Source organism: Schistocerca serialis, chromosome 8, assembly GCF_023864345.2.
Source record: "Schistocerca serialis cubense isolate TAMUIC-IGC-003099 chromosome 8, iqSchSeri2.2, whole genome shotgun sequence".
Taxonomy (NCBI): Eukaryota; Metazoa; Arthropoda; class Insecta; order Orthoptera; family Acrididae; genus Schistocerca; species Schistocerca serialis.
Window position 1 is genome coordinate 340,809,723 of NC_064645.1, and position 13,377 is coordinate 340,823,099.

General features: G+C 42.9%; 1 protein-coding gene across 4 annotated transcripts in view; it reads left to right on the forward strand.

Annotated features, from left to right (window-relative positions):
- The window catches only part of LOC126416746 (multidrug resistance-associated protein 1), a 407,893-nt gene that overhangs the window by 333,421 nt on the left and 61,095 nt on the right, over positions 1-13,377 (forward strand). For 2 of the 4 annotated variants that reach the window (XM_050084585.1, XM_050084583.1), the window contains exon 22: positions 10,197-10,417. The exons of the other annotated variants lie outside the window; for them this stretch is intronic. In XM_050084585.1, the coding sequence (XP_049940542.1) occupies positions 10,197-10,417 (221 nt within the window). The remainder of the gene's footprint in view (positions 1-10,196; positions 10,418-13,377) is intronic. 4 annotated transcript variants of the gene reach the window in all.

Consider the following 13,377-nt stretch of genomic DNA (forward strand, 5'->3'; position numbering starts at 1 on the left):
GTCTTTTTGTGGCACTCATGCTTATGTGAATTAAGTGAGAATTAACATTTCTGTTTTACCTAAAAAACAAACAGCTAGTTGATAAAGAATTTCTACATCTACAAGGTTGCTCCTATTTACACTTTCTCGATGGACTCTGTTAACCTATCCAGTCAGATCCCAAGGGAGTACAGACAAGCATAGTGTAGGCAGATTCTTGAGTAGATCTGTTACATTCTCTAAGTATTCTGCCAATAAAATGCAGTGTATGTTTTGTTTAATGTTGTTTGTAATTGTAATGCCTAGGTATTTAATTGAATTTATGGCCTTCAGATTTGACTGATTTATTGTTTAGCTAAAATTTAATAGGTTGCTTTTAGAACTCTCGTGGATGACGACATACCTGTCGTTATTTAGGGGCAATTGCCAATTTTCACTTACACAGATGCCTTTTCTAAATCATTTTGCAATTTGTTTTGATCTTCCAATGACTTTATTAGATAGTTAATGACAACATCATCTGCAAACAACCTAATCCGACTGCTCATATTCTCTCCTAATTCCTTTATATAGGTAAGGAACAGCAGAGAACCTATAACACTACCTTGGAGAATGCCACAAAATCACTTCTGTTTTTGCTCGATGACTTTCTGTAAATTACTACAAACTGTGACCTCTGTGACAGGAAATCATGAATTGGGTCACATAACTGAGATGATATTCCATAAGCACACAATTTTACTACAGGCTGCATGTGTAGTACAGTGTCAAAAGTCTTCTGGAAATCTGGAGATACAGAATCAATTTTAAATCCCTTGTCAATAGCACTCAGTACTTTGTATGGGGAAAGAGCTAGTTGTGTTTCACAAGAACGATGTTTTCTGAAAGGAACCTAACTGGTATACAGTCTGGGCCACAAGACTTGATCTTGCTAAGTGATCAAAGTTGCTTCACTAAGTAGAGGATACCTACTTGGAGGTTACTCATGTTGACAGTTGTTCTTGATTTGAATTCTACAAAATTTACTTTGTCATCTTTGGGGAAGGAATTTCGGAATGCTGTGTTAAGTAACACTGCTTTGGCAGCACTGTCGTTGATAGTATTTCTGTTGCTATTGCACAGAGAAGCATTGATTGTGTCTTGCTGCTAGCGTACTTTACATGACTGGAATCTCATTGGATTTTCTGCCAGGTTTCGAGAAAAAGCATTGTGAGCTTTTGTAAAAGATTGCAAGTTTTGGGATTTTGCATCTGTTTAAATTTGGCATGCTTTTTTCATTGTTTCTGCAACGGTGTTCTTACCTGTTTTGTGTACTAAGGGGGGTTGGCTCTGTCGTTTGTTAATTTATTTGGTATAAATCTCTCAATTGCTGCAATGATATTTCTCTGAATTTGTCACATCTGGTCTTCACTTATCAGTATGTTGTTAGTTTGGGAGGAGTTGAGATTGTCTCTCAGGAAGGCATCAAGCGAATTTTTATCTGCTTCTTTTAATAGGTATATTTTTCATTTATTTTTGGAGGATTTGGGGCTTACGATTTTTAACCTTTCTATGAGAATCTCGTGTTCAGTAATCCCTGTATTTGTGTTGATGCTCGTTATTAGCTCACGATTATTCGTTGATAATGGGTCAAGTTTGTTAGCAGAACAGTTTACTATTAGAGTGGGCTCATGAACTAAATGCTCGCAATAATTTTCTCCCTCCCCTACTCTCTCTCCCTCCCCTCCTCTCTCTCCCCCCCCTCCTCTCTCTCCCCCCCCCCTCCTCTCTCTCCCTCCCCTCCTCTCTCCCCCTCCCCTCCTCTCTCCCCCTCCCTCCTCTCTCCCCCTCCCCTCCTCTCTCCCCCTCCCCTCCTCTCTCCCCCTCCCCTCCTCTCTCCCCCTCCCCTCCTCTCTCCCCCACCCCTCCTCTCTCCCCTCCCCTCCTCTCTCCCCCTCCCCTCCTCTCTCCCCCTCCCCTCCTCTCTCCCCCTCCCCTCCTCTCCCTCCCTCCCCTCCTCTCTCTCCCTCCCCTCCTCTCTCTCCCTCCCCTCCTCTCTCTCTCTCCCTCCCCTCCTCTCTCTCTCTCCCTCCCCTCCTCTCTCTCTCCTCCCTCCCCTCCTCTCTCTCCCTCCCCTCCTCTCTCTCCCTCCCCTCCTCTCCTCTCCCTCCCCTCCTCTCTCTCCCTCCCCTCCTCTCTCCCCCTCCCCTCCTCTCTCCCCCTCCCCTCCTCTCTCCCCCTCCCCTCCTCTCCCTCCCTCCCATCTCCCTCTCCCTCCCCGCTCTCCCCTCCCTCCCGCGCTCTCCCCTCCCCCCTCTCTCCCCTCCCACTCCCCTCTCGCTCCCCTCCCCTCTCGCTCCCCTCCCCTCTCGCTCCCCTCCCCTCTCGCTCCCCTCCCCTCTCGCTCCCCTCCCCTCTCGCTCCCCTCCCCTCCCCTCTTTCTCCCCTCCCCTGTCTCTCCCCTCCCCTCCTCTCTCTCTCCCCTCCCCTCCTCTCTCTCTCCCCTCCCCTCCTCTCTCTCTCCCCTCCCCTCCTCTCTCTCTCCCCTCCCCACCTCTCTCTCTCCCCTCCCCACCTCTCTCTCTCCCCTCCCCTCCTCTCTCTCTCCCCTCCCCTCCTCTCTCTCTCCCCTCCCCTCCTCTCTCTCTCCCCTCCCCTCCTCTCTCTCTCCCCCCTCCCCTCCTCTCTCTCTCCCCCCCCTCCCCTCCTCTCTCTCTCTCTCCCCTCCCCTCCTCTCTCTCTCTCTCCCCTCCCCTCCTCTCTCTCTTTCCCCCTCCCCTCCTCTCTCTCTCTCTCTCTCACCCTCCCCTCCTCTCTCTCTCTCTCTCTCCCCCTCCCCTCCTCTCTCTCTCTCTCTCTCTCCCCCTCCCCTCCTCTCTCTCTCTCTCTCTCTCTCTCCCTCCCCCTCCCCTCCTCTCTCTCTCTCCTCTCTCTCTCTCTCTCTCTCTCTCTCTCTCCCCCTCCCCTCCTCTCTCTCTCTCTCTCTCTCTCTCTCTCTCTCTCTCTCTCTCTCTCTCCCCTCCCCTCCTCTCTCTCTCTCTCTCTCTCTCTCTCTCCCCCTCCCCACCCTCCCCCCTCTCTCTCTCCCCCTCCCCTCCTCTCTCTCTCTCTCTCTCTCTCTCCCCCTCCCCTCCTCTCTCTCTCTCTCTCTCTCTCCCCCTCCCCTCCTCTCTCTCTCCCACCCCTCCCCCCCTCTCTCTCTCCCACCCCTCCCCTCCCCTACCTCCCTCCCTCCTCTCCCTCTCTCCGTCTCTCCGTCTCTCCATCTCCATCCCCCCCGTCCCTCTCTGCATCCCCCCGGTCCCTCTCTGCATCCCCCCGGTCCCTCTCTGCATCCCCCCGGTCCCTCTCTGCATCCCCCCCTGTCCCTCTCTGCATCCCCCCGGTCCCTCTCTGCATCCCCCCCCCCCCCCCCGTCCCTCTCTGCATCCCCCCCCGTCCCTCTCTTTAGTAGATTTGCATGCTTCTGGCTCAGAGTGCTTTCTTGCTGTGCTGCACAATGTGCTCAGTTTATGTTGCACCAATCTTGTTACTGCTTTGCTGTGCATGACAGATGTTTTTATACTTAGCTGCCCTCATGCTTGGGCACAGAGAATTTCCATTGTATGTGACGTATGTTAGTTTTTTTTCTCAGTTTGTGTAACAAATAGAACAAAACTGCAAAGAAGTTGGAAAATATTTCTTTGATCTTCTTCTTTTCAGTATATTGTTGTTCTTATAACTATGAATAGCTCTAGAACAGGACAGTTTATTCTTAGTTTTAACATCACTTCTTTAGTGGAATTTATAGTGATTCTCAATCTAGCTAATGTATATAGGCTTGATAAGATAAAAATTTCTGAGAAAAATAAAAGTATTGTTATGCCAGGGGTAATACAGAACAGTGAAAGTTTTCTCGCTCGCTCTTTTTTGATGTTTGTGTCTGGATAGACGCTGTGATTAATAATAGCAGTTCCATTCATACATCTATGTTCTGTGGCTTAAGTTCCAAGGAACTGGGGTTGATTGGTTATCTTGTTCATTCATTCATTATGTTCAGTAGAGCATATGAAGGATTCTGGAATGAGATGACATATTCATTAATAGATGAGTTGCAACCCATAGAAACCTGGCTTTTACATGGTATTGACATTAAACTGTCAGTATACTGTTTAATATTACTTGTGATTAAGCTGTTAAATGTAGCTTAGTAAATTATTAGGTAAATTGCTACTCTCAAGAAAGCTGTTGCTTATTTTCCAATGGTAGTTGAATGTACTTTGTTTTGAAGAGGATCTTGTTAAAGACTTCTGCATTAATGCATGTTGCTCCACTACAGATGCTAGGCAGGAAGGCACAGTCTACATGAAAATTACTTTTCACTCTGATATTATGACTGTGCAAATCATAGTTCAAGTGAAATGGGTTGTTACTTTTTAGATCTGTAGTTACCTACTTTGCACCATATTCTTACCACCTAGCAAATCAATAATATTTGTACCTCAGGTGCACCATCCCATAAAACAACAAGGAGTGGAAATATGACAAGCCAGCCAACACATTTGTATTTGAGTAAACACAGCGAGAGATACTTTTATGAGCAAAACATACAGAATGGAGTTTCTTGATAAGTTTATGTACCTGTTATCTCCAGTTAGTTCTTATCCATTTGTGCCCCAAGGAATTTTATGCACAGTGTTTCAATTTTTTTTTTGTGAACCATTGTTGTCAACTGCTGTTAAAGCACTTGATTAGCATGTCTGTAGCACCAGCAGAGTCCAGGACTTTCAGCCAATCTTAAGTCATTGGAAAGTCATTTCAGTCAGTTCATAACAGGAGTGGAACCTGTGGAGACCCTCAGGAAGTTCACATTGTATATTCACCACTTTTAAGTTTAGTTTTATTTCAAAAATGAAGTTTTTTCTGTGAATTGAAGAGTCCATTGTAGCAAAAGGGTTACTGTAACATTTTGGTTTTAAGAGTAGAATAAGAGGCTTTCACAAGGTCACAGAGAACACAAGTGCGGCAATTTTTCTTTTTTTATCACTACTTAACGAATTTTTAATGTTGCATGTAGCTTTCTCAGGGAGAATTCTTTACAAAAGTGTGAATGACACAGGTAACAAGTTTAACACAGAAACTTGGTCATTCCTCTAAAAGCGTATGCACTTACCCATTTATACAGTAAATTCTTATGATGTATCTGTTCAAAAGCATTTGTAGATTTACGTAACATAACATTCACAAGATATGTAAAAGCAGATTATTTGGTCTAAGTAATTGACCCTGAAGATGTATTGGTGAAAACATTTACTGTACCACCTTAGAAATTCAGCATAGTTTAGTTCATAACCAATACAGAACAGAGAGAAATATTATAAACAATTGTCAGATTACATCAACATAACAACTTTGGGGATAACCATTGTCATGTATCTGGAGCTGAAATAGCTAGTAAGGACCTAGCAAAGGAAACAAGACAAAAAGAAGAAGTTGCAAGACAGATCTTGAGAATGAATATAATCCAAGAGCACAGTTCTGGAGCATTCTGAGAAGCAGAAATTAAATTTTCCTGGCAGTCGTGTACCTTTTTCTCTGGACATCTGTGATACAATGTCTTGATATTTAGCCCATACATTTCTCACAGCGTAGAGAACACACAGAGCTAAATTTTCAGATGTTTTAAGATTAGATTCATAGCTAAAGGTCCTGAAATTCCTATACTAGTTGCTAACAAAAAAAATTTTGAAACATTAAAGCTTTCGTACCACATAAAATTTTACTACTTCTTCTATAATATTGTAGGCACACTTCTTGATAACAAGAGAGTATGTGTTACAAGCACATCCCTCCTTAAATATATATTACCTAGTTTCTGCTGTTCACTTAACACAACATTCTTATTTCTCATTTTTTGCAGATTAGTTTCTACTTTTTGAAGAAGCATTTTATCGTATTAACACTTTGACTGCTGGCAACATTTTGACCATTACTGTTTTTTACACATTATTTTAAAACAGTAAAGTTAGTATATCTGATCATGAATGAAGTAGTAAAAAAATGGTTTTAACCTGATAAATATGATGTGATCAAATATGGTGCACATGGCCCATTTTAAACTTATGATGCAATTAGCAGCTTTGTATGGCCATGTGCATCACTCCTGTTGCACACTCATATACCTGAGGAAGAGGTGAAAGCTCCAACTAGCTGTTACATAATTGCTTTAATTATCAAATTAAAAAACTTACATTTTTACATATTTGTGCAGTGCAAAAAAAACAGTCCATGCAAGTGAAACTCTGAGGACAAATTTGGCATTTCAGTGACACCTGCTTGCTATGTTTGATAGCATGCTTTTGCCCACCTGCTTTGGAGAGTTTGTGGTAACAGCTGTTACAACGTTTTCTCATTGGAGTTTCAACCTGTTTGTGACTGCCATTCATTGATGTCTCCTGATCATCATCAATGCATTTGCAATAGTCTTGCGGAAGGCAAAGACACTCATGTTTTGTTTTGTAATTCGAATGGACAAAGTATAAGCATTTACAAGAATATTATTGAACAGTAATTCCAAGGCCACTTTGCAGTACCACTTCACTGTATTCCCCAAGCATGAGCCATAGGTTTTCTTTTGATCTGAAAGATCAATGAAGAGTTTGGCTGTGTTGTAATCCTCAATTGCATTTGGTTTTTTCACTTCACCTCTCCTTGTTTTCATTGCCACAAGCTCAGGTTTGTGCTTGGTTGTCAAAAAAATGACGTCTCTCTTGTCGCACCACTTTCCAACAAAAACCTTAGAGTTGCTTTCCACAACCGCCATTTCCCCATTCAAATTTTTTTGTGATGATAGTTTTCAGATTTGCCCTTCTATTTGCATGGAGTGTTCCCACTGATGGTTTTTGGTGTAAAAGTTATCTACATCGAGTGTCCCTTCCAGAATTCAAAAGCGACTCCATCAACTCTAAAACAGTTGCTGTTGTTACGTCTATAGCATTAACGACTTTTCCACAATACACTTTAACATTCCAAGTATATCCACTTACAGCAAACACTTTGTATAATTTCACTCGATATTTGAAACAATTTTCTATGAACTGTACTGACAAAATTGTAACCTTCCAAGAAATGGAACAATTGTTTCATTGATACAGACAGCTTCACCTGGAATGAAAGCTATCTGGAATTTGTGTCCAGACGATTCACAAGCTTCCTAATTTTGAACATCTTGTCATGTTCATCTATGTTTCCATTGTCACAAAAATGTATGCAGCAGAGGTACAAATGAAACATATTTTGGGACATAATAGAAGACACTCGGGTTTTGTAAAGTGGATTGGCACCAATAATCCTCCATTCTTGGCTTATGATCAAGATCCATTCACAATATAAACCCCATAAAGTTCCTCAAATCATCAATGCTTATATCACTCCATAAAGTCAGTCTGGATGGTGGTGGTGGTGGTGGTGGTGGTGGTGGTGGTGGTGTTTCTGCAATATCTTCAGGTAGATTGTCCTAAAGTGCATTGCTTACTCCACAGTTACCAGGAAAAAAAATTGTTTAGGTTTCTCTGTACGTCAGACTACTTCATTCATGAAGTAGGGAGCCCATTAGCACAAGAGCTCTCTTCAGATGACAGCTCACTTTCACTTTCTTCATCAGTGGAAGATGAAACTTTGTTTTCCCCATTTGGAGACATATTATTTGTAACTTGTTCATGTACCTTTTATTTCTTCCAATGAATTAATTCATCTTCATTACTACTCTGACTCAAGGAATGAGCGCAGTAATCTAGGTCAGAGTCACTACCACTTCCAAACAGTGATTCATCAGATAAACTCGATTCCTCCAACCATTTTCCAATTATCTCCTCTTGTGAACCTATTTTTCACAGAACATCCACAAAATATTTCTGAAAACACGCACTACAAACACCATGTATCCAAACAAAATGACAGTGCCAGCAATCAACATGTGCTGACACTGCACCGTAAACAGGTAACAATTGCCTGTCATCCATTGCTGCCACTACAAAACCAAAATCACAATACTTTTACCACTGGCTGGTATAATGTGACACCCATTTGATTTCAATGCTGGTGTGATCGTGTATGTAACACAGGTAAATACTCGTGAACCCTCGCATGATTGAATATGATGCACATGGCGAAAATGAAAAAACCAATGTGCATCAAATATGATGCACATGGCATTGAAGGTGTTAAGGAAAGAAGATAGTCTTGAATTTAGCATATTCCCATTACAGAATGTGCAGTGATTTGGTAACACAAAAGTTGGGCCTGTTGAGGGAACTCTGCAATTGCTCACCTGAATTATTGTAGGAGAGCCACAGAAAGCCTGAACCAGAATTGGTAGACAGTTATGCAAACATAACTTACACAGAGTTAGAATACATTGTCATTATCACTACACCTCCTTGCCTAAGTTCTATTCATGTTAATAATGCATTTGATAGTGAAGAACATCATGCGGGTCTTGATGAATCTCTCACATGTGTTGTATAGTCAGGCATAAATATTCATTTGCTGTCGTCATGCTAACTAGTGTTTGTGTATGTGTTTGTCAGTGTCTAACTCTACCACTTTATTGTTGCTTTTGAATATTCAGAATGTACGTGGGTTTTCTACACTCATGAGCCAAAACATTATGACCACCTGCATAATCCAACTTTGGGTTGAAATACATCACTTATTCTGCATATCATGGTTCCAAAAGTCTATTGGTAGACTTATGAAGATATGTGGCATTAGATGTGTATGCACAGGTCATGTAATTTGTGTAAATATCACTCCGCTGATTTGTGTATGTGATAATGGCACTGGGTAGAGACTCTGATGGGTTTCAGTGGATTAACATCAAACAAATTTGGTGGACAAGACTTCAGTGTGAGTCCAATATCAGGTCTTCAAACCACTGCAGCACAATTCTTGCATCGAGAGACAGATAATTATACTGCTGGAACATCACTTCGCCATCAGGGAAGACATCAAGCATGAAGGGATGCAGATGGTGGCATGTTGTCTTTGATTACTATGACAGGTCCCATGCAAGTGCAAGAGAAATACTGCTTCCACAAGTCTGCGCACGTGGCATGGTGCACGTTTCAAGCCACTGTGCACCTGGATCCCGGCGTTTGTGTCGTCGACCATCGACCTGGTGTGGCCAGAAATGTGATTAATCTACCCAGCTGATACATTTCCATTGATCCATGATCCCATGTTCACTGCAGTTGTAACTGACAGTGTTGTTGCGTCAGTGTGACACCACACAGGGGTCATCTGTAGTGGCACAAAGTTCCAGAACGTGCACTGAATGGTGTGTTCAAAAACACATGTGCATGCACCAGCATTGTGCTCTTGTTCCAGAAGTGCCACAGGTTACCATACACCCTACATAGCCAAGCAGAGTAGCCTCTCAACCCCAAGTTATGTTAAGTCTTGTATCTCCAGCCGTTTACCACCCAGTGGTAGTTTCACTGCCATTCTACCACTTTTCACAGGTGTTCACAACTGTAGCACATGAGCATTAGACCAACTTCAACATTCTTGAGATCTCGTTCACAGGCTCTGGGTAATAATCGTTTGCCCTTTGTCAACGTTGCTTATGTTGGAAGATTTCACTATTTGCAGCCCGTATCATTACTACAATGATTCCTCATCTGCCTCTGCTCTGCTTATAGACTTTCCTTAAGCATGTCACGTTCCCGCATTGCCGCCATGCGGCATTGCCATGGTGGGCAGTGATCATAATGCTTTGGTTCATCACTGTAGACCCAGAGATTATCATCCAACTTTTCATGTACCATCAAGTATTTTGGCCTTCCATTTTTAAATTTACTATTTAGGTTACTTAGAAAACTCTGTTTGACACTTCCATATGCAAGAACAAAAACTGAAAACAACTACAGCAGAAAATTAAATATAGGTTCCATTAACATTTAAGTTACACGTATTGCTGTATTGTCGACAACGAAAAAGTCTTCTTTTCTCCTGGTAGAAGCATAGATTGTGCAGTCTTAAAATGTGTTGGATTGTGTTGGCATTCATGTTACCCATGGTATTAATGTTGCAGGTGATAAAAACCTTGTATTAAAGTTCTAGCAATCACTGCATCTTCCATGGCTTTTGAAAGGGGTAGTGATATATTGTTGCTGATCATATACATATTTTTTTGTGTGTAGAAATTTCTGGGAACATAAATTTATTCTATGAATGCTGGAGATAGTTTTTCCTTGCAGCTCTTGTCTCCTACTTAACTGATCTGCTGCCACTGCTGGGCTTATGGCATGCAGCCAGAACAATGCATGCAGCGATGTTGTACGGGGTTATGCGTGCACCGCTCATGTTCTTTGATACAACACCCATTGGTCGAATAATGAGCCGCTTCTCAAAAGATGTTGATGTCTTGGACACTACGATGCCCCAGCTGATTTCTGATTGTCTCTATTGCTTGTTTGAGGTAATTTTTTTCTTTTTTGCCCCCTTCTGTAATCAGAAATTTTAAAGTTTTTCGGTAAGTTACAAATTAATGGGATCATTTTGAAAACAGTAGATAGAAATATGTCTCTATGAGTTTTCAAAAATAAAATCAAAATAAAATACACCGCTTTTCTTACATTATTGCTTCAGTGTTAGTTAATGTAAATGTGTATGTGAATTGAATTGTGTTGGTGTTCGTTGCAGCTAAATGAAATGCTTGGTGCTAAGTAAATGTTTATGTTATATGAAAAATGATGTGGAGTGGTGAGTAATGTGCTAAAATACAATAAGCTCAGACACCCTGCTAAACACCTTCCGAAGTGCATAGAAGATAGCAGACTCTAATGACCCCCACCTGATTTTTTTGCCCCCTTTCTTTTTAAAAAGGGAAAAATATTGATAACCACGCGGTAGAAACCTGCTTTGTTACTAATGTCAGGAAAGACCGAATAACACGAAAATTTAAAGCTTATGTCATGTATGAAAAACACCTATTATAAGATGATATCAACAGATTGGTTTTACCATTGCAAATATTGTAAATTGTAATCTATACCTTTGTTTCTTACTTTGTAGTTAATTGCAGTAAGTTTGTTGTGCATAACCAATGGGATATTAATGTGTTCTGCCTATTTCGTATTAGCAATGATGAAATAAGTTTTATTAATAGCAAACATATGAATAAATGAATCTTGAAATGTAATTTCTGTAGTACTACTGTAGATGGAAATACTTCAACTATCTGTTGTGAATGCATACAGCAGAGACCGTGCTGGATATGCAACTGTGATACATATTACGTGAAATTGGGGAGGAGGGGGGGGGGGGGGGGGGAGAAAGGAAGGGAAAGGGAAAGGAGTTAATGATATCAGTTTCATCGAGACTTTGTATGGAATTGGCAGTGGTGAGTGAAAATGTGTGCTGGACCAGGACTGGAATGAGGGATCTCCTGCTTACTCGGCAATTTGATTAACCACTGCGCCACCTGCACACAGTTTTTGTCACAAATGTGTGGATGTCACTCACCGCCACTGATTCTGCATGAATTCCTGATGTAGCTGATATCATTCAGCCATAACCTTTCTTTTTTTCCTTTCTTTTTTTCCTTTCTTTTTTCCCTTTCTTTTTTCCCTCTAGTGTATTTTCCCCCCTCTCCTGTGTTCCCCCCCCACCTCTCTTGTGTTCCCCCCACCTCTCTTGTGTTTCCCCCCACCTCTCTTGTGTTTCCCCCCCACCTCTCTTGTGTTTCCCCCCCACCGCTCTTGTGTTTCCCCCCCACCGCTCTTGTGTTTCCCCCCCACCGCTCTTGTGTTTCCCCCCCACCTCTCTTGTGTTTCCCCCCCACCTCTCTTGTGTTTCCCCCCCACCTCTCTTGTGTTTCCCCCCCACCTCTCTTGTGTTTCCCCCCCACCTCTCTTGTGTTTCCCCCCACCTCTCTTGTGTTTCCCCCCAACCTCTCTTGTGTTTCCCCCCCACCTCTCTTGTGTTTCCCCCCCCACCGCTCTTGTGTTTCCCCCCCACCGCTCTTGTGTTTCCCCCCCACCTCTCTTGTGTTTCCCCCCCACCTCTCTTGTGTTTCCCCCCCACCTCTCTTGTGTTTCCCCCCCCACCTCTCTTGTGTTTCCCCCCCCACCTCTCTTGTGTTTCCCCCCCACCTCTCTTGTGGGTCCCCCCCTCCCACCTCTCTTGTGGGTCCCCCCCTCCCACTTCTCTTGTGGGTCCCCCCCCTCCCACTTCTCTTGTGGGTCCCCCCCCCCTCCCACCTCTCTTGTGGGTCCCCCCCCCCCTCCCACCTCTCTTGTGGGTCCCCCCCTCCCACCTCTCTTGTGGGTCCCCCCCCCCTCCCACCTCTCTTGTGGGTCCCCCCCCTCCCACCTCTCTTGTGGGTTCCCCCCCTCCCACCTCTCTTGTGGGTTCCCCCCCCCCTCCCACCTCTCTTGTGGGTTCCCCCCCCCCTCCCACCTCTCTTGTGGGTTCCCCCCCCTCCCACCTCTCTTGTGGGTTCCCCCCCCCACCTCTCTTGTGGGTTTCCTGCCCCCCACCTCTCTTGTGGGTTCCCGTCCCCCCCCCCACCTCTCTTGTGGGTTCCCGTCCCCCCCCCACCTCTCTTGTGGGTTCCCGCCCCCCCCCCCACCTCTCTTGTGGGTTCCCCCCCCCCAATTCAAATTACATAATATCTGTTAGTGTGTTTGTCATAAAAATAAATATGATGATAGTAACAAAACAAACAATTCTTACAATTTCTTGTAATATAGGCCCACAGAGTTTATAAACTTTTGAACTAATGTCATGTTAAATCTTTTAATGATAAAAGTTTTATTGTGCTACTGCAATTTTGATTTTTGCGGCATTTTCAGCCTGAACAGTTGGTGTTGTATTAAAATTTAGAAATAAGTTAAAAATAACATTCTTGTGGGACTGTGGCTCTCTTGATGTTAACTTAGTCCATGGGTGTTACTAACAACAGGAGGAGATACTTTAGTTACAGGTAGGTTGTAGTCAGTTGTTACCTCTGCCCAAATGAAACAATTTCCAAACTTCTCATCGATAGTAATCATTGACGATATCATCATAAAAAATGGCAGAGACCTACAAAAATACTATTTTTAACCCATTTCTTTGCTGTAATATAACATCAATATAATATCTGAAAACTTCACAAAGGTCGAAATTGCAGTAGTGCAATAAAAATTTTACAACGAAAAGCAAACGTGACATCATTTAAAAAATAAAGAGTTGCAAAAAAGTGAGGCCATGTTTGTTAGTTAACAGGTATGATGTCTTCCACATGTAGTAGCAGTTCCTTCAGTAATAAGTGGAATAAAATCAAAATATGATTCCCACAATTTTTTGAATTCTTTTTACTTTTACTCATTGTCTTCTAAGTTTATTGCATGATAACCACATTCATCTCTCTACCTTTTCCAGATATTTCGTACT